The sequence below is a fragment of the Pristiophorus japonicus genome, chromosome 3 (assembly GCF_044704955.1).
Source record: "Pristiophorus japonicus isolate sPriJap1 chromosome 3, sPriJap1.hap1, whole genome shotgun sequence".
NCBI lineage: Eukaryota > Metazoa > Chordata > Chondrichthyes > Pristiophoridae > Pristiophorus > Pristiophorus japonicus.
This window is the reverse complement of record NC_091979.1, coordinates 5,318,153-5,346,042: the sequence shown is the minus strand read 5'-3', so window position 1 is coordinate 5,346,042 and position 27,890 is coordinate 5,318,153. Positions and strand designations below refer to the sequence as shown.

The following is a 27,890-nucleotide window of genomic DNA, read 5'->3' as shown; positions in this document are numbered from 1 at the left end:
ATTCTCAGAGTTATGGGGATCTGGAATGCTCTGCCTGAAAAAGTGGTGGGAGCTGATTTTCATCAATAATTTTAAAAAGGAGTTGGATAGTGTTATAGGCAGACTATAATACTCTGTGTGGTTGCATAAGATGGAGACTTCTTTACCTGATGTACCATCAATAAGGTTTACACTGTGTATATATACATGCTGGCACCACTAGAGGGTGCAACTGGTGGAGACCGGGGGTTTCCTGCCCTGGTGGCAGGGCCCAGTATAAAAGGCTGCCCACCATACTTGTGCCTCACTCTGGTGTTATGAATAAAGGACTAAGGTCACTACAGTTTGAGTACAACACATTGCCTCGTGGAGTCATTCATAAGTACATTACAGACATAATAGATACGTCCTTGAGGACGAGGGATTTGCAAGGTTACGGACAAAAAGTGGGGATGTGGGACGAAGTACGACTGAGCCAGCACAGGCACGACTGGACAAGTGGCCTCTTTCTGTGTTGTAAATCTCTCATTCTGTATAATCCGTAGCATTCCTTACCCAATGGGAGGGAGTTTCTTGATACGAACTGCTATGACGATGTAAACAAGGGGGAGACATGTTGCTCGGGTTGAGCCATCATCATCATAGGCCGTCCCTCGGAATCGAGGATGACTTGCTTCCACTCTTAGAATGAGTCCTTAGGTGGCTGAACAGTCCAATACGAGAACCACAGTCTCTGTCACGGGTGGGACAGACAGTGGTTGAGGGAAGGGGAGGGTGGGACTGGTTTGCTGCACGCTCCTTCCGCTGCCTGCGCTTGGTTTCTGCATGCTCTCGGCGATGAGACTCGAGGTGCTCAGCGCCCTCCTGGATGCACTTTCTCCACTTAGGTTGGTCTTTGGCCAGGGACTCCCAGGTGTCGGTGGGGATGTTGCACTTTATCAGGGAGGCTTTGAGGGTGTCTGCCCACCTTTGGCTCGTTTGCCGTGAAGGAATTCCGAGTAGAGCGCTTGCTTTGGGAGTCTCGTGTCGGGCATGCGAACAATGTGGCCTGCCCAGCGAGCTGATTGAGTGTGGTCAGTGCTTCAATGCTGGGGATGTTGACAACGTTGGGGCGTCTGTCCTCCAGGGGATTTGTAGGATCTTGCGGAGGCATCATTGGTGGTATTTCTCCAGCGACTTGAGCATTTGATTTCACCCACCCCGGCTGCCAAGTGCCTGCTGACTTAACTGGTCTGGGCCAGGGTTGCAGTGGGAGTTGGCCTCAGGATCCTGGTATCAGTGAGTGGGGAAATTGGCCAGGGTTCCTGCTCATGATCGCTCTGGGCATCAAAGTAGGAGGAGACCAGCTGTGCTGCTACCCACTATCAAAGACATTCTACCTGGGCTCAACTGAAGGTGGAACTAGAGGGATCCTCGAGCCTCTTAAACCATGGCCCTGATTTTTAACTCCCACCAACCGGGGTAGGCAGCTGAAATGAGGCGAGTCAATTGTCCCCTCTGATCCTGCTGCCTTCCCGCTCTGTCACGATGATGACCTGTTCTCTCTGAACGGGTGAGTGGGACACCATCCCTGTTATGAATGACTCCAAGAGTCAATGTGTTGTACTCAAACTGTAGTGACCTTGGTCCTTTATTTGTAACTCCAGAGTGAGGCACATGCACGGAGGGCAGCCTTTTATACCGGCCCCGCACACCTATGCAGGTGACCCTCAAGTCTCCCACAGCAGTGCCCTCTGGTGGACAGCCTCTGCCACAGGGGCAGGAAACCTCAGTCTCCACCAGTTGCACCCTTAGTGGTGCCAGTGTAAACCTTATTGATAGTACATCAGGTAACAAGTCTCCATCTTATGCAACTACACAGTGACTACTCGGGTATATCTATAGTCTGCATATATAACAATCCCGAACTGGGTTTATTTTGGGTCAGGAGGGAGCACGAGGAAGCCTATTGATTCTGGAGATGAGGGGGTTGACTTATGAGGAAAGGTTGAGTAGGTGAATGAGGTGATCTTATCGAAACGTATAAGATTATGAGGGGGCTTGACGAGGTGGATGCAGAGAGGATGTTTCCACTGATGGGGGAGACTAGAACTAGGGGGCATAATCTTGGAATAAGGGGCCACCCATTTAAAACTGAGGAGAAATTTCTTCTGAGGGTTGTAAATCTGGAATTCGCTGCCTCAGAGAGCTGTGGAAGCTGGGTCATTGAATAAATTTAAGACGGAAATAGACAGTTTCTTAACCGATGAGGGGTTATGGGGAGCGGGCAGGGAAGTGGACCTGAGTCCATGATCAGACTAGCCATGATCTTATTGAATGGCGGAGCAGGCTCGAGAGACCGTATGGCCTACTCCTGCTCCTGTTTATGTTCTAAAAGTCGATGCTTTCAGGGTAGGTAAAGGCAAAGAATATTGGTGACAAGGTGGGAGAAGGAAGGAACAAAGGTGTTGTATATGCAGACTATGTATGTGCTCTGTGGTTGCATAAGATGGAGACTTGTTTACCTGATGTACCATCAATAAGGTTTACACTGTGTATATACATGCTGGCACCACTAGAGGGTACAACTGGTGGAGACCGGGGGTTTCCTGCCCTGGTGGCAGGGCCCAGTATAAAAGGCTGCCCACCATGCTTGTGCCTCACGCTGGAGTTTGGAATGAAGGACCAAGGTCACGACAGTTTGAGTACAACACATTGCCCCATGGAGTCATTCATTAGTATGAGAGGTGCAGACATAATAAAAGGGGTGTATCTCTTCCTTTCATGGTCCCTGTAAGCACTCTGGTTGTGTTGTAGGGATGCAGCGGTGATGAGCGAGAAGTGGCCAAGAGTGTGGCTGACACCATCTCCAAGAGGGACAAGCAGAACGTGTACGAGGGCCAGGAACCCACTGATTTCTGGATCTCTCTTGGAGGGAAAGCACCCTACGCCAACTCTAAAAGGTAGGTCCTTACCTGCTGAAGAAAAGGCCACCATGTTAATATTTGGACAAGTATGTCAAACAGGGATTGTTCATGGGATGTATGCATCAGTGGCAAAGCCAGCATTTATTGCCCATCCCTAATTGCCCTTGAGAAGGTGGTGGTGGTGAGCTGCCATTTCAGAGAGCAGTTAAGAGTCAATCACATTGCTGTGGGTCTGGAGTCACACATAGGCCAGACTGGGTAAGGATGGCAGATTTCCTTCCCTAATGGGGCATTAGAAACATAGAAACATAGAAAATAGGTGCAGGAGTAGGTTGTTCGGCCCTTCGAGTCTGCACCACCATTCAATATGATCATGGCTGATCACACAACCTCAGTACCCCTTTCCTGCTTTCTCTCCATACCCCTTGATCCCTTTAGCCGTAAGAGCCACATCTAACTCCCTTTTGAATATATCTAACGAACTGGCCTCAACAACTTTCTGTGGTAGAGAATGCCACAGGTTCATAATTCTGTGAGTGAAGAAGTTTCTCCTCCTCTCGGTCCTAAATGGCTTACCCCTTATCCTTAGACTGTGACCCCTGGTTCTCGACTTTCCCAACATTGGGAACATTCTTCCTGCATCTAACCTGTCTAATCCTGTCAGAATTTTATGTTCCTATGAGATCCCCTCATTCGTCTAAATTCCAATGAATATAAGCCTAGTCGATCCAATCTTTCTTCATATGTCAATCCTGCCATCCCAGGAATCAGTCTGGTGAACCTTCGCTGCACTCCCTCAATAGCAAGAATGTCCTTCCTCTGATTAGGAGACCAAAACTGTACACAATATTCAAGGTGTGGCCTCATCAAGGCCCTGTACAACTGCAGTAAGACCTCCCTGCTCCTGTACTCAATTCCTTTCGCTATGAAGGCCAACATGCCATTTGCCGCCTTCACTGGCTGCTGTACCTGCATGCCAACTTTCAATGACTGATGTACCATGACACCCAGGTCTCGTTGCACCTCTCCTTTTACTAATCTGTCACCATTCAGATGATGATCTGCCTTCCTGTTTTTGCCACTAAAGTGGATCACCTCACATTTATCCACATTATACTGCATCTGCCATGCATTCACCTAACCTGTCTAAGTCACCCTGCAGCCTCTTCGCATCCTCCTCACAGCTCACACCGCCACCCAGCTTAGTGTCATCTGCAAACTTGGAGATATTACACTCAATTCCTTCGTCTATATCATTAATGTATATTGTAAATAGCTGGGGTCCCAGCACTGAACCTTGCTGTACCCCACTAGTCACAGCCTGCCATTCTGAAAAGGACCCGTTTATCCCGACTCTCTGCTTCCTGTCTGCCAACCAGTTCTCTATCCACGTCAATATTGCCCTCAATACCATGTGCTTTGATTTTGCACACCAATCTCTTGTGTGGGACCTTGTCAAAAGCTTTTTGAAAGTACAGATAAACCACATCCACTAGTTCTCCCTTGTCCGCTCTACTAGTTACATCCTCAAAAAATTTTAGAAGATTTGTCAAGCAGGATTTTCCTTTCATAAATCCATGCTGACTTGGACCGATCCTGTCACTGTTTTCCAAATGCGCTGCTATTTTATCTTTAATAATTGATTCCAACATTTTCCCCACTACCGATGTCAGGCTGGTAAAGATGGCAGATTTCCTTCCCTAATGGGGCATTAGTGAACCAGATGGGTTATTACGACAATCCAGTAGTTTCATGGCCAACATTACTGACATTAGTTTTTTTTTATTATTCCAGATTTATTTAACTGAATTTAAATTCCCCAGCTGCCGTGGTGGGATTTGAACTTGTGCCCCCAGGCCATTAATGCAGGCCTCTGGATTACTGGTCCAGTAAAATTACCACTATGCTACCATTCCCTTTATGGGTACTTGCACGCTCTTAATATGTCAGCCGTGGCTCAGTGGGTAACGCTCTCGCCTTGGAGTCAAGTGGTCGTGGGTTCCAGTGAGACTTCAGCACATAATCCAGGCTGACACTCCAGTGCAGTGCTGAGGAAGTGCTGCACTGTCGGAGGTGCCGCCTTTCAGATGAGACGTTAAACCGAGGCCCTGTCTGCGCTCCGGTGGACGTAAAACACCCCATGGCACTAATTTGAAGAAGAGCAGGGGAGTTATCCCCGGTGTCTTGGCCAAAGTTTATCCCTCAATCAACGTCACTTTGGGACGTCCTGAGGTTGTGTACGATGCTACATAGAAAATGCAAGTTCTTCCTTTTTCTGACTGTCCGAGCAAATTCCCCTCAAAACATAGTTGTGGAGTAAGTTGGATGCAAGCTATGAAGGAACAAGATGCCTTAGAACATTGGCCACATTTCCAGGGGGTTAAATTATGAGGGCAGGTTGCACAAACCTGGCTTGTATTCCCTGGAGTTTAATAGTTTGGGAGGTGATCTGATCGAGGTGTTTTAAAGGATTTGATAACGGAGTGTATTTGTTTCATGGGTTCTTTGCTTAAGAATTTATAGCTGCACATTTGCTGTAAGGAACTCGCTGGCTTGTTAAACCTTTGCAAATAATCAAACTGAACCCGACCAGTTCATCCAGGCTCACAACTGCACGCCTCATCGTGGAGAGCCTGAACTCAATTAACTGGGTTTTATTGAGCCTTGTGAACCTCACAAGACTGGCCAAGCCACTCAGTGCAACAGCTCCACAGGCCTGTGAGCATGCTCACCGGTGCATCCATTACAGATAGGGGAGCTAGAGAGAAACTATTCCCTCTGGTGGGGGAATCCAGTACAAGCGAGGCACAATCTTAAAGTTAGAGCTGGGCCATTTAAACAGAAAATCAGGAAGCACTTTTTCTCAAAGGGTGGTGGAAATCTCGAACCCTCTTTCTCGCTCCCCGTTCCTCTCCTCCTCCCCACTGCCCCCCCCCCCCCCCCAAAAAAAAAAAGACTGGATGATGGGGGTCAATTGGGGTGTTCAAGACTTGAGATCGATTAGCTTTTGCTTGGGTGAGGGTATCGAGGGATGTGGAGATAAGGCACAGATCAGCAACGATCTACTGAAATGGCGGAGGTACAGGCCTCTGGCTGAATGCCCTCCTCCTGTTCCTATGTTGGGTTGGGAGAAATTGGCACTAAAGGTGGTGCTGATCTGTAATTGATTCGATCGAATACCATGGTCATTACAAGTCACACTCTTCATTTCAGGTTACAAGAGGAGTATCAGGATGTCTCTCCCCGCCTCTTTGAATGCTCCAACCAGACTGGGCGCTTCATTGCCACAGAGATCGCGGACTTCTCCCAGGATGACCTTGATGATGACGATGTCATGCTTTTGGACACCTGGGAACAGGTATTTCTTTTTTAAATATTCGTTCATGGCATGTGGGCATCACTGGCAAGGCCAGCATTTATTGCCTGTCCCTAAGTGCCTTTTGAAGGTGGCAATGGTGAGCCAACTTCTTCAACCGCTACAGTCTGTCTTTGTAGCATTTTGGTACAACTCTGTGGCTTGCTGGGCCATTTCAGGGGGCAGTTACGAGTCAGCTACATTGCTATGGATTTGGAGTCACATATCGGCCAGACCAGGTAAGGACGGCAGATTTCCTTCCCTAAAGGACATTAGTAAATCAATCTGTTAGTTTCATGATCACCATTACTGATGCTAGCTTTTTAGTCCAGATTTATTTTATTAACTGAATTTAAATTCCCCAGCTGTCGTGGTGGGATTTTAACTCGTGTCTCTGGATCATTAGCCTCTGGATGACTAGCCCAGTAACATGATTACTATGCTACTGTACTCCTTATTGCGGGGGGGAGGGGTGGAAATGTAATCATAATGCATAAAATCTCTCCATTGTCTGTAATGCCCATCTCGTCTCTGGGTTCAGAATAAATCTCTGATCCTGCATCAGTCCTGGCCTCGGACTCTGTCTTGTTCGCTGGGTGCTGACTTAATTTTAAATCATCTTCTCTTCTTCAGTCCGCCGGAGTCGAGGATGATTTAGTTCCACACTAAAGTGAGTTCTAAGATGACTGAGACCAGAGCGGCATTTACAGACTCTGTCACAAGTGGGTGGGGTTCTTGGGTTGTCGTACGGTCCTTCTGTTGTTTGTACTTGGCTTCCATGTGCTCCCGACAGTGTTCGGCACCTTCCCGGCTGCTTCTCCCCTACTTTGAGCAGTCTTGGGCCAGAGATTCCCATGTGTCGGTGGGGATGTTACATTTTATCAAGAAGGTTTTGAGGGTGTCCTTGAAGCGTTTTCTCTGTCCACCTGGAACTCGCCTGCCGTGACGTAGCTCGGAGTAGAGTGCTTGTTTCGGGAGTCTGTCTGCATGCCCGACACTAATGTGGCCCGTCCATCGGAGCTGATCGAGCGTGGTCAAATGCAGTGCATGATGTAATCTCACGTGGCCAGTTAAGGGTATTGAGAGATATGGAACGAAGGAGATTAAATGGAGTTGGGATACAGAGCAGCTATGATCTCATTGAGTGGCGGAACAGGCTCGAGGGGCTGAATGGCCTCCTCCTGTTCCTATGTAATGTGCATCTTCCAATGTCTTCTACAGGCATATAAATAATCGGGTAGTAAGAGGAAGGGATTGGCTGATTAGGGACCAAAAAGGAGACCTATACATAGAGGCAGGGGGTATGGCTGAGGTACTAAATGAGTACTTTGCATTTGCCTTCACCAAGGAAGAAGCTGCTACCATAGACACAGTGAAGGAGGAGATAGAGGAGATACTGGATAGGATTAAAAATTGATAAAGGTGAGGTACTAGAAAGGCTGGCTGTACTTCAGGTAGATAAGTCACCGGGACTGGATGAGATGCATCCTAGGATGCTGAGGGAAGTGAAGGACAACATTGTGGAGGCACTGGCCATAATCTTCCAATCCTCCTCAAAAACTGGGGTGGTGCCTGGGGACTGGCGCATTGCAAATGTTATACCCTTGTTCAAAAAAGGGTGTAAGGATAAACCCAGCAACTACAGGCCAGTCAGTTTAACCTCTGTAGTGGGGAAGCTTTTAGAAAGGATAATCAGGGACAAAATTAAGTCACTTGGACACGTGTGGATTAATTGAGGAAAGCTAGCACAGATTTGTTGAAGGCAAATTGTGTTTAATCAACTTGATCAAATTTTTTGATGAGGTAACAGAGAGGGTTGATGAGGGCAATGCAGTTGATGTGGTGCACATGGATTTTCAAAAGGTGTTCGTTAAAGTGCTTGCAGCAAAGTTGAAGCCCATGGAATAAAAGGGATAGTGGCAGTATGGATACGGAATGGGCTCTGACAGGAAACGGAGTGGAACAACTTGTTTACGCAGTGAGTGGTTAGGATCTGGAATGCGCTGAGAGGGTGGTGAAGGCAGACTCGATCACTGCTTTCAAGAGGGAGTTGGATAAGTACTAATAAAGGGAAAAGATTTGCAGGGCTACGGGGAAAGGGCGGGGGAGTGTGAGTGGCTGAGGTGCACTTGGAGAGCCAGCACGGGCTCGATGGGCTGAATGGCAGCCTTCCGTGCTGTAACCATTCTATGAATGTTGCACCGAGTCAATCCTTGCCTGGTGGGATATATTCCATAGAATTTTACAGCACCATTTGACCCTGTTGGTCTATGCTGGTGTTTATGCACCACATGGGCCTCCGCCTGCTCCTCTTCACCCCGCCCACCAACCCACTCAGCTTATTCTTCTATTCCTTTCCCCCTCGTGTACTTATCTAGCCCCCCCCCCCCCCCCCCCCCCCAAAATGCATCTCTGCTATTTGCCACAACCACTCCATGTGATAGCGGGTTCCACTCCCTGGGTAAAGACGTTTCTCCTGAATTCCCTATTCGATTTATTGGTGACGATCTGGCCCGTTGTTTTGGACGAGTCCACAAGTGGAAACATCTCTTCGAACCACTTCATAATAAAGATCTCTATCAGGTCACCCTTCGGTCTTTTTCCCTCCCTCCCCCTAGGATAAGAGCCCCAGCTTGCTCAAGTCAATGCACCATCGGAAGTTAAACATTCTCTTTCCTCCTGTCAGATTTTCCTGTGGATCGGTAAAGGAGCCAATGAAACAGAGAGGAAGAATTCGGTTGTCACAGCGCAGGAGTACCTCAGCACCCACCCAAGCAAGCGTGACGCTGGCACCCCCATTCTGATCGTCAAGCAGGGCTTTGAGCCCCCAACTTTCACTGGTTGGTTCATGGCCTGGGACCAACATCATTGGACTGTGAGTAGGTGTCTTTTGTGTGCAGACATGTTCATGGGACTCAAACTTCAAGCACTTCACTTTCCAGCTAACTCGTGCTGTACCTAAAAAGGTGCTTGATGTACTGCAAGCAATTGGGAAGGGAAATGGTATGTTGGCCTTTATTGCGAGGGGTTTGGAGTACAAGAGGAAGGAAGTCTTGCTGCTATTGTACAGGGCTCTGGTGAGACCTGGAGTACTGGGCATAGTTTTGGTCTCCTTACCCAAGGAAGGATATACTACCCAAGGAAGGATATACTACCCAAGGAACTAGATTGATCCCTGGGATGAGAGGCTTGTCCCATGAGGAGAGGTTGAGTAGAATGGGCCTATACTCTCTGGTGTTTAGAAGAAAGACAGGTGATCTCATGAAAACATATAAAATTCTGAGGGGGCTTGACTAGATTAATGAGGAGACTAGGTTTCCCCTGACTGGAGAGTCTAGAACCAGGGGTCACAGTCCTAACTGGTGGACCCCTTATCCTGAGACTGAGATGAGAAGAAATTTCTTCACTGAGGGTTGTGAAGCATTGGAATTCTCTACCCCAGAGGGCTGTGGATGCTCAGTCGTTGAGTATATTCAAGACTGAGAGCGATAGATTTTTGGACTCTACAAAATCGAGGGATAAGGCGGGAAAGTGGAGTTGAGGATGAGGATCAGCCATGATATTGAATGACCGAGCAGGATCGAAGGGCCGAATTACTCCTGCTCCGAGAAGCAGTTTAGCAGCCATTCTGAAAAGCGCGCGAGACCCGAGCAACACATCACCAAGCAGCGCGAGGGAAGCAGCGGACCTCCCAGAGCCAGCCCAAATGGCACCAACCCAGCTGAAGACCAAAAGTAGAAAGAAGCAAAATCAAAGCGTGACGTTACAGGAAAGAAGGGAAGTGATTCGTCGGTGAGTTACCCTCGCTTTTCTGGGGCATTGGTTTGAATTGAGAGCTGGGACGAAAAGCAAAACTTTAATTAAATACATTTGGATGGCAGGGCAGGAGATGTGTTTCTGCTGTTTGAACCCATTGAGGTCCACGGCGACCACATCTGCAGCTCGAGGAACTTCAGCTCCACGTTGAAGAGCTGGGGTCTGAACTGCAGACTCTACAACATATCTGGGAGGGGAAGAGTTACTTGGACACTGTGCTCCAGGAGGTAGTCACACCAATTAGACTAATTAATTCGGATTTGGTCCATGGTCCATAAAAGGGATAGACAAAATAGAGGCAGAGAGAGGTTGTTTCCATTGGTCGGGGAGACTAAAACTAGGGGGCACAGCCTCAAAATACAGGGGAGCCAATTTAAAACCAAGTTGAGAAGGAATTTCTTCTCCCAGAGGGTTGTGAATCTGTGGAATTCTCTGCCCAAGGAAGCAGTTGAGGCTAGCTCATTGAATGTATTCAAGTCACAGATAGATTTTTAACCAATAAGGGAATTAAGGGTTACGGGGAGCGGGCGGGTAAGTGGAGCTGAGTCCACGGCCAGATCAGCCATGATCTTGTTGAATGGCGGAGCAGGCTCGAGGGGCTAGATGGCCTACTCCTGTTCCTAATTCTTATGTTCTTATTATGTTCTTATGGTCAGGGACAGGAGGGTGTGACTACAAGTGAGGAAGGTATGGCAATCCAGGATGTGGTGATGGAGGAGCCTTGGCCCTTGCTCTTGTCCAACAGGTTCAGGGCTCTTACTCCCTGTGTGGACGAGAGCAGTAGCTGCCGAGAGGATGAGCAAACTGACCACAGCACCGTGGTACAGGGGGCCATTCAAGTGAGGGGGGGAGGAGAAAGAAATGTTGTAGTGGTAGGGGACAGTATCATTAGGGGGATAGATAAGGTTCTCTGCAGCTGAGAGCGTGAGTCCTGAAGGCTGTGTTGCCTACCCGGTGCCAGGGTTAAGGATGATATCTCTGGGCTGGAGAGGAACTTGGAATAGGAGGGGGAAGATCCAGTTATCGTGGTCCATGTAGGTACCAATGACATAGATAGGACAAAGAAAGAGGTTCTGCTGAGGGAGTATGAACAGCTTGGGGCCAAATTAAAAAGCAGAACCACAAAGTTAATAATCTCTGGATTACTACCTGAGCCACGAACAAATTTGCACAGGGTAAATAAGATCAGAGAGTTAAACACGTGGCTCAAAGACTGATGTGGGAGAAATGGGGTTTGGTTCCTGGGACACTGGCACCAGTACTGGGGTAAGAGGGAGCTGTTCTGTCGGGACGGGCTTCACTTCGACTATGCTGGGACTAGGGTCCTGGTGAATCGAATAACTAGAGCTGTAGAGAGGGCTTTAAATTAAATAGTGGGGGGAAGGGATCAGATGAGCAGAATTTAAAAAAGTCAAAGAGAAGGCAATAGAGCAGGGTAGCACTGGAGGAAATGAAACCCAGAGCGTGACTGGAAGGGACAGAATGTATAAACGTAATGGTGAATCAAAGTGAGGTCAAAGCAGGAAAAAATGGTTCTTTTTTTTAAAAAAAGTTTTAAAAGCTCTATCTGCACGCAGCATTCGTAACAAAATAGATGAGTTGATGGCACAAATAGATACAAATGGGTATGATCTGATAGCCATTACAGAGACGTGGTTGCAAGGTTGACCAAGGCTGGGAACTGAATATTCAGGGGTATTTGACAATCGGAAGGACAGACAGAAAGGAAAAGGAGGTGGGGTAGCTCTATTGAGATCCGTGCGTTGGTGAGTAACGATATTGGCTCAAAGGATCAAGATGTTGAATCAGTTTGGGTGGACATGAGGAATAATAAGGGGAAAAAGTCACTGGTGGGAGTAGTCTATCGGCCCCCTAACAGTAGCTACATGGTTGGACGGAGAAAGACACTCTTGTGCATTGAGCCCCCTGCCCATCCAGACATGTTACAGCGATGTACATCACCCGCTGCCTCTCCCTTGCAAGCTCAAGGTAAGAAATATCTGGCCAATTTAGGGGGGTTAAAAAACCTTTCAATTTTAATGGGATGCTGTAACAGAGACCTGGGGTTCACATACACTCATTTATGAAGGTGACAGGATAAGTCAGTAAAGCCTTTTATTTAAAAAAAATATATGGGATCTTTGGCTTTATAAATGTAGGAATAGAGTGGGAAAAGCAAGTAACTAAACCGTTCTAAAACACTGGTTAGGCCTCAGCTGTAGTATTGAGGAGGGATAGTTTACCACAGTCACGTAGGATGTTATCTCTGACTTTGAGGGCCATTTCAGTACTGTGGCAGGCGGAAACCTGAGTGGAGGGGTTCAAACCGGCATTGCAGAAAAGCTGGGCATGGATTTGGGAGGCCACAACACATTCGAGAACTTTGGAGGTGAACGGGAGGTTGGTGATGGGAAGGCAGTTTGCAGCGACGGTGGGTTTTTTGAGAGGTGCGGGCGGGGGGGTGATGACACCAGATCTGAAGGGTAGGAGGACCGTATCTGATGAGAGGAGTTTAATAATATGGGCTAACAAAGCGCCTTCATGACCCCCAAACATCCCAAAGTGCCTCACAACCAATGAGGTACTTTTTTTTTTAAGTGTAGTCACTGTTATAATGTCGGAAATGCGGCAGCCAATTTGCACACAGCAAGCTCCCACAAACAGCAATGAAATAAATGACCAGATAATCTGTCATGTTGGTTGAGGGATAATTATTAGCCCAGGACACCAGGGAGAACTCCCCCTGTTGTTCTTCTTCGGAAGAACGGTTGTGGGGTTTTTGCGTCCACCTGAGGGGGCAGACGAGGTTTCTGATTAACGTCAACTCTGAAAGACAGCACCTCCGATAGTGCAGCGCTCCATAGAAACATAGAAAATAGGTGCAGGAGTAGGCCATACGGCCCTTCGAGCCTGCACCACCATTCAATAAGATCATGGCTGATCATTCAACTTCAGTACCCCTTTCCTGCTTTCTCTCCATACCCCTTGATCCCTTTGGCTGCAAGGGCCATATCTAACTCCCTTTTGAATATATCTAATGAACTGGCCTCAACAACTCTCTGCGGTAGAGAATTTCACAGGTTAACCACTCAGTGAAGATGTTTCTCCTCATCTCGGTCCTAAATGGCTTACCCCTTATTCTTAGACTGTGACCCCTGGTTCTGGAGCTCCCCAGCAACGGGATCATTCTTCCTGCATCTAACCTGTACAATCCCATCAGAATTTTATGTTTCTATGAAATCTCCTCTCATTCATCTAAACTCCAATGGATACAAGCCCAGTTGATCCAGTCTCTCCTCCATATGTCAGTCTTGCCATCCCAGGAATCAATCTGGTGAACCTTTGCTGCACTCCCTCAATAGCAAGAACGTCCTTTCTCAGATTAGGAGACCAAAACTGAACATAATAATCCAGGTGAGGCCTCACCAAGGCCCTGTACAACTGCAGTAAGACCTCCCTGCTCCTATACTCAAATCCCTTAGCTATGAAGGCCAACATGCCATTTGCCGCCTTCACCGCCTGCTGTACCTGCATGCCAACTTTCAATGACTGATGTACCAGTCTCCCTCAGCACTGCACTGAGAGTCTTGTGCGAGCCTGGCTTCTAACGTGCTCACACTTTATTCTTTTTCCAAGGATGAGAAATATGAAGAGCTGAAGATGGGGCTGGACGATCCTTACATTATTGAGGAACTGATGCAGGTAAGCGAGGTCTTCGCCGCATAATTTGAACAATAATACAAGAGCACTTTGGTTTAAAAACAAAGTCTGGAAAACACTCAACAGGTCCGGCAGCATCTGTGGCAAGAGAAACCGGGTTAACGTTTCAGGTTGATGACCTTTCATGTGAACTGGTTAGAAAGGCCTTGAAGAGGGTGCAGAGGAGAATGGTACCAGGGATGAAGGATTTCAGTTATGTGGCGAGACCGGAGAAGCTGGGGTGTCTCCCCTTAGAGCAGAGCAGGTTAAGGGAAGATTTAATAGAGGTGTTCAAAATCATGAAAGGTTTTGATAGAGCAAATAAAGAGCAACAGTTTCCAGTGGCAGGAGGATCGGTAACCAGAGGGCACAGATTTAAGATAATTGCCAACAGAACCAGAGGGGAGATGATTTTTTTTAATAAACGCAGCGAGTTATGATCTGGAACACGCTGCCTGAAAGGGCGGTGGAAGCCGATTCAATAGTAACTTTCAAAAGGGAATTTGCTAAATACTGAAGGGGGAAAATTTGTAGGGCTATGGGGAAAGAGCGGGGTGGGGGGGCGGGGGCGGGGGCACCACTTGAGAGGATATACGCAGGTGAGCATTCCCACCAATGCTGAGAAAATGTTAAGCATGGTCCTGTACAACACAGGAATTTCTGTGCTCGCTGACCGACTTAGCTCCCGGTTAAGCAATGTCTCAATTTCAAAATTCTCATCCTTGTTTACAATTCTCTCCATGGTCTCGCCCCCTCCCTATCTCTGTCATCTCCTGCAACCCCACGAGAGGTCCACGTTCCTCTAATTCTGCCCTCTTGAACATCCCTGATTATAATCGCTCAAACATCGGTGGCCATGCCTTCAGCTGCTTGGGCCCCAAGCTCTGGAACTCCCTCCCTAAACCTCTCCGCCTCTCTTTCCTCCAAGAGGCTCCTTTTAAACCTACCTCTAAGACCAAGCTGTTGGTCATTTGCCGTAATTTCTTCTTGTGTGCCTCGGTGTCAAATGTATTTGTTTTGTTTTCTAACACTCTTGTGAAGCGCCTTGGGCTGTATTTATACAGCGCCTTTAACGTCGTAAAACAAGTTGTTGCTGTTTGGGAGCTCAGTCACTGGTCCTTTTTGTGTGTCCTCTCTCCAAGAGCAGTGCAGAGCAATCTAGACTGGGAACTATGGCTGTTCTTGCCTGCCTTCTTTCCTTGCTTTCCTCCCCCCACACACACACAAATAACTGATCTGCCGCAGCACTTGGGCATAGACTATGGATCATGGGACCTTGCTGATCTTCATGGCTTCTGCAGAAGTGCCACCATGTGGTGTGGTATTGTTACTGATGTGCCAACGGCAAGTTGAAAGGAAGAAAAAGAAAGAACTTGTGTTTATATAGCGCCCCCCACCCCTTACCACCTCAGGATGTCCCAAAGCACTTTGCAGCCAATGAAGTACTTTTTTTGGCGTGTAGTCACTGTTGTAATGTAGGAAACGCGGCAGCCAATTTGCGCACAAACAACCATGAGATGTTTATCCATGCAATCGCTAAGACTACCTATTTCCACCTCTGTACAATCACCTGACTCTGCCTTCTGCCTCAGCTCATCTGCTACTGAAACCCTCGTCCACTCCTTTCTGTTATCTCAAGACTTGACCATTCCAATGTACACCTGGCTAGCCACCCATCTTCCACCCTCCGTAAACATAGGCTTATCCAAAACTCTGCCGCCTGTATCCCAACTTGCTGACCTACATTGCCTCCCAGTTAAGCAATGCGTCATTTTTAAAATAAAATTCTCATCCTTCTTTTCAAATCCCTCCAAGGGACGTTTTACTACGTTAAACGCAAGTTGTTTTGGTGATGTTGGTTGAGGGATAATTATTGGCCAGGACACCGGGGAGGGGAATTCTTCTGCATTTCGAAATAGTGTTCTAGGATCTCTTGCGCCCACCCGAGACGGCAGATGGGGCCTCAGTTTAACCTCTCATCTGAAAGACGGCACCTCTGACCGTGCAGCATTCCCTCAGCACTGCACTGGAGTGCCTATATTTTTGTGCTCGAGTCTCTGGAGTGGGACTTGAGTTGAACCCACAATCTTCTGACTCTGAGGTGAGAGTGCTACCTACTGAGCCACAGCTGATACTTTAAGACTCCTCCCATAGAAACATAGAAAATAGGTGCAGGAGCAGGCCATTCAGCCCTTCTAGCCTGCACCGCCATTCAATGAGTTCATGACTGAACATGAAACTTCAGTACCCCCTTCCTGCTTTCTCGCCATACCCCTTGATCCCCCGAGTAGTAAGGACTTCATCTAACTCCCTTTTGAATATATTTAGTGAATTGGCCTCAACTACTTTCTGTGGTAGAGAATTCCACAGGTTCACCACTCTCTAGGTGAAGAAGTTTCTCCTCATCTCGGTCCTAAATGGCTTACCCCTTATCCTTAGACTGTGACCCCTGGTTCTGGACTTCCCCAACATTGGGAACATTCTTCCTGCATCCAACCTGTCCAAACCCGTCAGAATTTTAAACGTTTCTATGAGGTCCCCTCTCACTCTTCTGAACTCCAGTGAATACAAGCCCAGTTGATCCAGTCTTTCTTGATAGGTCAGTCCCACCATCCCGGGAATCAGTCTGGTGAATCTTCGCTGCACTCCCTCAATAGCAAGAATGTCCTTCCTCAAGTTAGGAGACCAAAACTGTACACAATACTCCAGGTGTGGCCTCACCAAGGCCCTGTACAACTGTAGCAACAACTCTCTGCCCCTGTACTCAAATCCCCTCGCTATGAAGGCCAACATGCCATTTGCTTTCTTAACCACCTGCTGTACCTGCATGCCAACCTTCAATGACTGATGTACCATGACACCCAGGTCTCGCTGCACCTTCCCTTTTCCTAATCTGTCACCATTCAGATAATAGTCTGTCTCTCTGTTTTTACCACCAAAGTGGATAACCTCACATTTATCCACATTATACTTCATCTGCCATGCATTTGCCCACTCACCTAACCTATCCAAGTCACTCTGCAGCCTCATAGCATCCTCCTCGCAGCTCACACTGCCACCCAACTTAGTGTCATCTGCAAATTTGGAGATACTACATTTAATCCCCTTGTCTAAATCATTAATGTACAATGTAAACAGCTGGGGCCCCAGCACAGAACCTTGCGGTACCCCACTACTCACTGCCTGCCATTCTGGAAAAGTACCCATTTACTCCTACTCTTTGCTTCCTGTCTGACAACCAGTTCTCAATCCACGTCAGCACACTACCCCCAATCCCATGTGCTTTAACTTTGCACATTAATCTCCTGTGTGGGACCTTGTCGAAAGCCTTTTGAAAGTCCAAATATACCACATCAACTTGTTCTCCTTTGTCTACTTTACTGGAAACATCCTCAAAAAAATTCCAGAAGATTTGTCAAGCATGATTTCCCTTTCACAAATCCATGCAGACTTGGACCTATCATGTCACCATTTTCCAAATGCGCTGCTATGACATCCTTAATAATTGATTCCATCATTTTACCCACTACTGAGGTCAGGCTGACCGGTCTATAATTCCCTGTTTTCTCTCTCCTTTTTTAAAAAGTGGGGTTACATTGGCTACCCTCCACTCGATAGGAACTGATCCAGAGTCAATGGAATGTTGGAAAATGACTGTCAATGCATCCGCTATTTCCAAGGCCACCTCCTTAAGTACTCTGGGATTTATTGGCCTTCAATCCCATCAATTTCCCCAACACAATTTCCCGACTAATAAAGATTTCCCTCAGTTCCTCCTCCTTTTATATCCGGAAGGTTGTTTGTGTCCTCCTTAGTGAATACTGAACCAAAGTACTTGTTCAATTGGTCTGCCATTTCTTTGTTCCCCGTTATGACTTCCCCTGATTCTGACTGCAGGGGACCTACGTTTGTCTTTAACCTTTTTCTCTTTACATACCTATAGAAACTTTTGCAATCCGCCTTAATGTTCCCTGCAAGCTTCTTCTCGTACTCCATTTTCCCTGCCCTAATCAAACCCTTTGTCCTCCTCTGCTGAGTTCTAAATTTCTCCCAGTCCCCAGGTTCGCTGCTATTTCTGGCCAATTTGTATGCCACTTCCTTGGCTTTAATACTATCCCTGATTTCCCTTGATAGCCACGGTTGAGCCACCTTCCCTTTTTTATTTTTACGCCAGACAGGAATGTACAATTGTTGTAATTCATCCATACGGTCTCTAAATGTCTGCCATTGCCCATCCACAGTCAACCCCTTAAGTATCATTCGCCAATCTATCCTAGCCAATTCACGCCTCATACCTTCAAAGTTACCCTTCTTTAAGTTCTGGACCATGGTCTCTGAATTAACTGTTTCATTCTCCATCCTAATGCAGAATTCCACCATATTATGGTCACTCTTCCCCATGGGGCCTCGCACAATGAGATTGCTAATTAATCCTCTCTCATTACACAACACCCAGTCTAAGATGGCCTCATCCCTAGTTGGTTCCTCGACATATTGGTCTAGAAAACCATCCCTTATGCACTCCAGGAAATCCTCCTCCACCGTATTGCTTCCAGTTTGGCTAATCGTGTGTTCTCCTTTTTTTCCTTGCCGCCTCCCAGGACATGAAGAAAATCCAAATTTCTACCAGTTACAACAACTTATCGCAGGTTAAAGAATCCTTCAAGGCCTATCCAGCAGAGAAACTGATCAATAAGGACAGTGAGGAGCTGCCTGAGGGAGTAGATCCAACCAGGAAGGAGGTGAGTTGGGCAACATTGTTGGACTTTGCCTTAAGCAGAGGCAGGTTGCATCAGAGAGGAAGAGAGAGAGATATTTGGAGAGAAAGCAGAATGGGTGGGGAGGGTGCGGTTAGAGGGGGAGGCCGAACAAAATGTCTGCTGCATCTGGGCACGCTCGCTAATGGGCCCAGTGTTTGGGGAAAGAACTGAGGCATTGGCATCTTTGTTTTGCTAGGTACCTCATGAGCATAGCGGGAAAAACCCCCTCCGTCTTGGAAAAGAAACAACTTGCATCTTTATAGCCCCTTTCACAATCTCTGCCGCACACTGCTCCCTCCAATGGCCCCGACCTGCTGATGGTCTTGCAGGCCGGGACCGCGCTGATTTCCGCGTCGGGCCACCGCATGCTGCTCCCTCCAATGACCTCCTATACACTGCTTGTACCACCAGAGGGTGCAACTGGTGGAGACCTAGGGGTCACCTGTACACGACAGGTAACCAGGTATAAAAGGGAGCTCACCTTACTGTACCCACACTCAGGAGCTGTAATAAATGGACTAAGGTCACCACAGTTCAAGTACAATACCTTACCTCGTGGAGTCATTACTAGAGTGCTTACAGACACACTATTATCCGTCCACCTACCTTGAACCTCTTGGTTGATGTCCTTGTGTTCTTCTCTTCCCTTTCATCATACAGGAGTACCTTTCCGATGCGGATTTCCAGATGATCTTTGACACCACACGAACGAGGTTCAATGCGATGCCAGAGTGGAAGCAGAGGAACCTGAAGAAAGCCAAGGGATTGTTTTAGAGCAACAAACCTAACCAGACGGCTCTGTTTATATGACAAAAAATAATAATTATATTAATTTCAGAACAGTGTGTGTGATTGTGCCAGTTTATGGGAGGGGTTGAAACCTTTTGAACAGAACTATCGTAAATACAAAAACCCTGCCAAACCCGTTGGGGCGGCGCCGTTTAATGCTTGTGTAAGTTGCTGTGTGAGAATTTGTAGCTCTGCGGAAATCAATCCATTGGAGTTAAGTTAGTGCAGCCCTGAAGTTGCTCTCTATTCCCATTGCACTTTTGAGTTGACAGAAAAAAAACTGCAGTTCCCAACTCGGCCAGTAGTGGTCACTACAGCAGCCCGCTACATGGCTCTCTAGTGACACCTATCGGCAGAAGCCCAATACTGCCAGGAGCAGAGCGCCAAATACAACCATTGCTTGTCAATGCATTAAGCTATCAACAAAGCTTTCTACATAATAAAATCAGAAAGAATAAAACAAGATGGCCGATCTCTCATGACTGCCTTGGAAGCCAGAATGTTGTGTGGCTTCCAATTGACTCTCCCCAAGTGTAGATCATGTTCCTGACCTCCCACTGACATGACCAGCACCAATTCTCCTCTTCCTGATCCTTTTTTTTCCTTTTTTTTTGAAGACCCAAGCCTTAATTCTTCAAGGTTGGAATATGTTGGTCACAAGCAAGGATTGGAAATGGAAACCAATATGTCACCAAGGAGTGCATTGTAGATGTTCTAATTTTGGGATGGGAGTGTGGGGAGTCTCTGAATCACTCTGCAGCACTCTTGATTAGCGATGCCTGCGTTAATTCACTAGCTGATGTGTACGGGCATGTTTTGATTGCAAAAGCTTGCCGTGCACGAGCTGTATTTAAATATAAATTGTGCACACAAATAAAAATATGAAATGATTCACGCAATTTATTCTTTGCTGTTTTTTTTTTGAGGGGTGAGGGGGCTACAGTGGTTGCAGCATAGCCCTTTCTCTCTATACCTCTTTTCAGAAATGACCCTGCAGTTGTACTAATGTCAATTGGTGTAATCCCCCATGAACATAAGAAATAGGAACAAGAGGAGGCCATTCGGCCCCTCGATCCTGCTCTGCTATTTAATAAGATCATGGCTGATCTTCTACCTCAACTCCACTTTCCTGCCCCATCACCATATCCCTTGGTATCCAAAAATCTATCGATCTCCGTTTTGAATATATTCAATGACTGAGCCTCCACAGCTCTCTGGGGTAGAGAATTCCAAAGATTCACCACCCTCCGAGTGAAGCGATTTCTCCTCATCTGTCTTAAATGGCCGACCCTTTATACTGAGACTATGCACCCTAAACTCTCCAGTCGGGGGGGAGCAGCCTTTCAGCATCTGTCAATCCCCCTCAGTATCTTGTGTTTCAATGAGATCATCTCTCATTCTTCTAAACTCTAGAGAATATAGGCCTAGTCTACTCAATCTCTCATATAGGACAATCCCCTCGTCTCTGGAAGCAGTCTAGTGAACCTTCATTGCACTCCCACGAAGGCAAGTATATCCTTCCTTGGGTAAAGAGACCAGAACTGTATACAGTACGCCAGTTGTGGTCTCACCAATGCCCTGTATAATTGTAGTAAGGCACAAAACCCTTTAATAAAGGCTAATATGATTTGCTTTCCTAATTACTTGCTGTACCTGCATGTTAGCTTTGTGATTTGTGTACAAGGACACCCAGAATGCAAACATTTCCCAGTCTCTCTCCATTTTAAAGCAGAATATATTTTTTAAATCATTTTTTCACACTTCCCCACATTGCATTCCATCTGGCATGTTCTTGCCCAGTTACCTAACCTGTCTATATCTCTTTTCAGCCTCTTTGCATCTACTGTAGGGTTGCAAAATTCATGGAACCCCCCCCCCCCCCCCCCCCCCCCCCACACTGTTTGGACTCAGTTCCAAATTGAATTTCCTTTCCAATATCAACTAGAAAGTTTGGGATCCTACAATGCATGTGGAAGAAGCTGAGTTTTCACCAAGTTTGGGATTTTAAAAGGCATACTGGGTCCATGTGGAAAAGGACTGCAAAACTGAGGGACAACTAACCTCTATAGAAGCCAGTCTTTGGGTATTGAAACCATCTGGGGTATTGAAGCTAAACAAATTGTCTGGAGAATTGTGTAAACTTGAAAACCCTTCTCCCCGGGAGACATTAACATGGCAACAATCGACCCACAGAAAGCCAGCCATAGCTCCAAGCAGGAAACCCATCCAGCGCATGCATAATGTTAACAGCCCATCCAGCCCGCATGGAAAAATCCAGGCTTAGGCGGACAATGTAAATACCAAAACTCAATCTCCCAAATCAAAAACGAATTTGACAGATCGACGCATCCAAAACAGGTTACCATTAACGAGCTGCCAAAATATGACAAAGAAATATCAAGCCAGCCAAAATTAAGGCAAAGAATCGGGGCTGATTTGGCGCGCAGATTCGAACGACTCCCAAAGTATAACTGGGGCCCTGTTTTACGGGTTAGAGAGACTGCAGCCTTAAGGAGCCTTCCAGAGAGCTTGCTACACAGCTTTCTATGCAGCTTTCTAAACATCAACATCTTCAGCCTCGACGACACCCCTGGGCCACACTGCTCTGCTCCCGAAGAAGAAGGAAGAACATCAAGGCAGAGAAAAGCAGTTCCCAGTAACTTTGGACATCGCCATCGCTGCAGCAACTGACCACAGCCAACGTGGTAACATCGAACCACCACAATCGACAAATTTCAAGAACAAAATTCCTCAAGACGAAACCGAAGACTCGCAAATTTCCACTCAACAATCTGTTCCTAGCTGCCAACAGGTGAAACGTTACCTAAAAGAACTTTAAAACCTACTGCTGACGGAAAAAAGTGGGTACTCACCCCATAAATCCAATATACGCACCCTACTGCATCAGCGAACACCACCCAACTGAAAACTACGCAGTAAGAAGTCTTCCACGACATTCGGGGTACGGCAAGCAGAACCTAGAGAGTCCAGCGAACCCCGAAACCGCGAACCACCGCTTACTGACAATAAAAGGATTGGTGAGCATAATCCCTGTTTACCCTGGAGCTCAACCTAGTCGGAGCTCAACCTAGTCAGAGCTAGGCATTTGGAGGTGTATTATTTACTGTAACCCCTTTTGAACGTGTGGTAAAGTGTCCCTTATTCTAGTGATTGTGTGTTTTGACATTGTACTTTCTTGTCCTTAATAAAATCAAAGTTCTTTGCACCAAAACCAGTTGTCTCTTGCACTTTGTCACATCCCCAAATAAATCCAAAGTCTAGAACCCAGGAAGTAGGAGCGATTCGAACTGCTCAGAAGGTCAGAGGTGAACCTGACCCCCGAGACCAGCCCTGCACTACCTCGCAGCTTACTTTCTGACCGAACTTTATCGTCGGCAAACTTGGATACATTGCACTCGGTCCCCTCATCCAAATCATTGATATAGATTGTAAATAGCTGAGGCCCAAGCACTGATCCTTGCAGTACCCCACTAGTTACAGCCTGCCAACCTCAAAATAACGTTTATTCCGGTGTTTTACGCTCCCGGGTTGACCGCCTCAGTTCGATTCCAGCCTTGGGTGAGTGTGCGAGGTCTGTTGTGACTGATGGCTGAATGACTGATTTGTTGGGGTTGGCAGTGGCCATGTCAGGAATTGCGAGTCCATTTTTATTGAACAGGTCCGTGATGGAAATTCCGGGTTCACTGATGACCCTTGAGTCCTCTGAAGACTGCTGGTAGGTTGGTTGGTCGTCCGACTGTTCTGGCTCGGCTGTGTGCTTTAGCTTTATCTGATCCATGTGTTTCCTGAAAGTTTTCCCTTGAGCTTAATAACAAATACTCTGTTGCCCTCCTTGGCCATGACCGTACCAGCGATCCATTTGGGACCCTAACCATAGTTCAACACATATACAGGATCATTAACAGAAATTTTGTGTGACACAGTTGTGCGATCGTGGTACCCTTGTTGACTTTGTCTTCTGTATTCAACATGATTATTTAAATCCGGGTGCACCAGAGATAGCTTGGTCTTAAGACCTCTTTTCATCATGAGTTCAGCAGGCGAGACCCCTGTGAGTGTGTGGAGTCTTGTCCTGTAACTCAGCAGTATGCAGGACAATCGGGTCTGCAGTGACCCTTGGGTTACTCTCCTCATGCTTTGCTTGATAATTTGTACTGCACGTTCAGCTTGCTCGTATGACGCAGGCTTGAACGGTGCTGACCTTACGTGTTTAATGCCATCAAGTTTCAGAAACTCTTGACTGATGAAGCACAACCTATTGTTGTTCACCACTGTGTCAGGCAGACCATGTGTCACGAACGTGACAATGAGATTCTCTATGGTTGCCGTGGATGTGCTGCATGACATGATTATGCATTCTATCCACTTTGAATAAGCGTGTACCACCACTAAAAACATCTTGCCCAGGAAGGGACCTGCAAAATCTACATGGATCCTGGACCAAGGTTTGGATGGCCACGACCACAGACTCCACGGCGATTCCGCTGGTGCTTTGCTGAGCTGCATGCAAGTGTTGCACTGATGCACGCATGCTTCGAGCTCAATCAATTCCTGGCCACCGTACATGGGACCTGGCAATGGCCTTCATCACTATACCAGGATGTGTGCTGTGTAACTCACGCACAAACTTCTCTCTCCCTTTCTTGGGCATTACAACGCAATTGCTCCACAATATGCAATCTGCTTGAATAGACAGTTCGTCCTTGCGACGAATGTACGGTTTGGCCTCCTCGCACATTTGCTAAAGTATGGCAGACCAATCCCCTTTGAGGATGCAACCCTTTACCACTGATAAAATCGGGTCCTGGCTGGTCCAGGTCTTAACTTGTTCAGCTGTGACAGGGGTTCCTTTACTCTCAAAAGCATCCATGATTAAAATTAGATCCGGCGGTTGTGGTGTTTCCACCTCCGATGTGGGCAACGGCAACCGGCTCAAAGCATCGGCACAATTCTTTGTGCCAGGTCTGTGGCGAATGACATAATCATAGGCAGATAATGTCAGCGCCCACCTTTGGATGCGGGATGAAGCGTTGGTATTGATACTTTTACTCTCGGAAAACAATTAAATGAGCGGCTTGTGATCAGTCTCTAATTCAAACCTCAGACCGAACAGGTATTGATACATCTTTTTAACACCATACACACATGCTAAATGTTGCGTCCTTTCACACTACTATAAATTCACACGAGGCACATTCTGCATACAAGGTCACTCTGTGACCTGTACCTTTAGTCACAGGACCAAGAAGTGATGACCCTGCCTGGGACCTCCCTTTATATACCTGGATAACCAGGTGAGGAGTGTCTCCCACAAGTTCACCCCCTGTGGTCAAGGTGTGCATTTCTTAGGTGTATACAGTTACAGTGTTGTTACATGAAGGTTACAGTTCCATGAAGGTTACATTCATGACATCACCTCCCCCGCAACGTCTTATGGGGTCAAAGATTAAGTCTTTCGGGCGGTCGACGCTCTCTAGTGGAGCGCCGCAGTTGGGGCTCTGGTTGTTGAGCCTTGGCATGCGTCTTTGTCACCTGTGGTGATTCCGGCTTGTCCGGGCTGGCCGCAGGGACTGTGCATGCTGCTGAATGTTCTTGTTGCTCGTTCACTGGCGGTGGTGTGGGCAACATCTCATGATCTTCCTCAGGTTCCTCAGTGTCCATGCTGAACCATTTTTTTTACTTGGTCCAGGTGCTTGCGGCATATCTGTCCATTGTTAAGTCTGACCACTATGACCCTATTCCCCTCTTTGCCAATCACAGTACCCTCAAGCCACTTGGGCCCCAAAGCGTGATTAAGAACAAATGCAGGGTCATCAATTTATATACATCTCCCCTTTGAGTTACGGTCATGGCACTCATTTTGGGACTGGCGCATGCCCTCAACAATGTCTGACAGGACTGGATGAATGAGGGACAGCCGAGTTTTAAGTGTACGTTTCATGAGTAGTTCCGCAGGCGGGACTCCCGTGAGCGAATGCGGTCGGGACCTGTAGGCCAGCAGGAGGCGTGATAGGCGGCATTGAAGGGAGGGTCCTTGAATCCGGAGCATGCCTTGTTTTATGATTTGGACCGCACATTCTGCCTGGCCATTGGAAGCCGGCTTGAACGGTGCTGTCCTGACATGTTTGATGCCATTACCCGACACGAACTCCCGGAATTCATAGCTAGTGAAACACGGGCCGTTGTCGCTAACCAGGATGTCCGGCAAGCCGTGGGTCGCAAAGACCGCACACAGACTCTCCACAGTGGTGGATGTTGTGCATGAATTCAATATGATGCACTCGATCCACTTCGAGTACGCATCAACAACGAGGAACATTTTTCCCATGAACGGGCCCGCGTAGTCTACATGAATACGTGACCATGGCCTGGTGGGCCAGGGCCATGGGCTGAGTGGGGCCTCCCTAGGGTCATTGCCCAGTTGGGCACACGTCATGCACTTGCGAATACAGTGTTCCAGGTCTGAGTCAATTCCCGGCCACCATACACGTGACCGGGCAATAGCCTTCATTAGCACGATGCCTGGATGCTCGCTGTGGAGTTCCCTGATGAATGCTTCCCTTCCCTTCTGGGGCATGAGTACCCGGCTGCCCCATAGTTGGCAGTCGGCTTGGATGGAGAGCTCATCCATCCGTCTGTGAAACGGCATGCTCCGTGTGCAAGCGCCCACTCCCCAGTAAGGACACATTTCTTAATCAAGGATAGGAGGGAATCTCTGTTGGTCCAGATTTTGATCCGGTGGGCTGTGATGGGGGAGCCTGCGCTGTCAAAAGCATCGACAGCCATGACCATCTCAGCGCTTTGCTCCACTGCCCCCTCAGTGGTGGCCAGTGGAAGCCTGCTGAGCGCGTTAGTGCAATTTTTGGTGCCTGGCTGGTGCCGTATGGTGTAATCATACGCAGCCAGCGTGAGAACCCATCGCTGTATACGAGCTGACGCATTGGCATTGACAGCTTTGCTGTCGGACAACAGGGATGTTAACGGCTTGTGGTCCGTTTCTAACTCGAACCTTCTGCCAAAAAGGTACTGGTGCATCTTTTTCACCCCGTAGACACATGCGAGTGCTTCCTTTTCAACCATCCCATATCTCCTTTCTTCTTGGGAGAGCGACCTGGAGGCATAAGTCACAGGTTGGAGTTGGCCCTCATCATTACTCTGCTGCAACACGCACCCAACCCCATAGGATGATGCATCACATGTTAAAACCAATTTCTTACAAGGGTTGTACAGGGTCAACAGCTTATTAGAACAGAGCAGGTTCCTCACCTTATTGAAAGCCCGTTCCTGACATTCCCCCCAAAACCAATCATAACCCTTACACAAGAGCACGTATAGTGGCTCCAACAATGTGCTTAAGTTCGGCAGAAAGTTCCCGAAATAGTTCAAGAATGAACGCAACTCCAATGTGTTGCTGGGCCTGGGCGCACGATGAATCACCTCCGTTTTGGATTCAGTAGGCCGGATCCCGTCTGCGGCAACCCTCCTGCCCAAAAACTCAACCTCTGGGGCCAAAAACACACAGTTGGACTTCTTTAGTCGCAGGCCTACCTGGTCCAGTCGGCGTAGCACCTCCTCCAGGTTGTGGAGGTGTTCCTCGGTGTCTCGACCCGTGATAAGGATGGCGTCCTGAAATACGATTGTTCCAGGGATGAATTTGAGCAGGCTTTCCATGTTCCTTTGAAAGATAGCGGCTGCTGAACGAATGCCAAACGGACACCTGTTGTAGACAAATAGCCCCTTGTGCGTGGTGATGGTGGTCAGTAGTTTGGATTCTTCGGCCAGTGCCTGGGTCATGTCGGCTGAAGTGAGGTCCAACTTGGTGAACAGCTTGCCACCTGCCAGCGTGGCAAAAAGATCCTCCGCTCTCGGAAGTGGGTATTGGTCTTGTAGTAACACTCGGTTGATAGTGGTCTTGTAGTCGCCATAGATCCTGACCGAGCCATCCGTTTTAAGGACAGGGACGATGGGGCTTGCCCAGTCGCTGAATTCAATGGGCGAAATTATGCCCTCTCTTAGCAACCTGTCCAACTCGCTCTCAATTTTCTCCCGCATCACATTCGGCACAGCTCTGGCTTTGTGGTGCACTGGTCTGGCGTCTGGGGTGATGCGTATCACTACTTTGGTACCTTTGAAAGTCCCGACACCAGACTGAAATAGTGACTCAAATTTCTGTAGGACCTGTGAGCATGGACTTCGCTCCACAGATGAAATGGCGTGCACATCCCCCCCATTTCCAGTTCATCTCGGCTAGCCAGCTCTTCCCCAAAAGCGCGGGACCATTTCCCGGGACAATCCAGATTGACAGCCGGTTTGCTGATCCATTATGTGTGACTACCAACATTGCACTGCCTAGCACTGGGATGATCTCTTTGGTGTACGTCCGTAATTGCGTGTCAATGCGTTCTAGTTTGGGTCTGCTAGCTCTGAGTGGCCACAGTTTCTCGAATTGTTGGACATTCATAAGTGACTGGCTGGCCCCTGTGTCCAGCTCCATGCGTACCGGGATGCTGTTTAATAAGACTTTCATCATCATAGGTGGCGTTTTTGTATATGAGCTGTGGATGT

At 47.6% G+C, this 27,890-nt stretch overlaps 1 protein-coding gene and 1 long non-coding RNA gene across 3 annotated transcripts in view; one reads left to right on the top strand and one right to left on the bottom strand.

Moving 5' to 3' along the window:
• Positions 1-20,189, top strand: part of LOC139259640 (villin-1-like) — a 145,455-nt gene extending 125,266 nt beyond the window's left edge. For both annotated transcript variants that reach the window (XM_070875149.1, XM_070875150.1), the window contains exons 15-20: positions 2,776-2,921; positions 6,099-6,243; positions 8,927-9,115; positions 13,693-13,758; positions 18,357-18,497; positions 19,176-20,189. In XM_070875149.1, coding sequence (XP_070731250.1) covers positions 2,776-2,921; positions 6,099-6,243; positions 8,927-9,115; positions 13,693-13,758; positions 18,357-18,497; positions 19,176-19,289 — 801 coding nt within the window. In that variant the 3' untranslated portion in view covers positions 19,290-20,189. The remainder of the gene's footprint in view (positions 1-2,775; positions 2,922-6,098; positions 6,244-8,926; positions 9,116-13,692; positions 13,759-18,356; positions 18,498-19,175) is intronic.
• Positions 1-27,890, bottom strand: part of LOC139259643 (uncharacterized) — a 146,786-nt gene that overhangs the window by 96,342 nt on the left and 22,554 nt on the right. The window contains exon 2 of the long non-coding RNA XR_011592621.1: positions 19,122-19,262. This is a non-coding gene — a long non-coding RNA (uncharacterized lncRNA). The remainder of the gene's footprint in view (positions 1-19,121; positions 19,263-27,890) is intronic.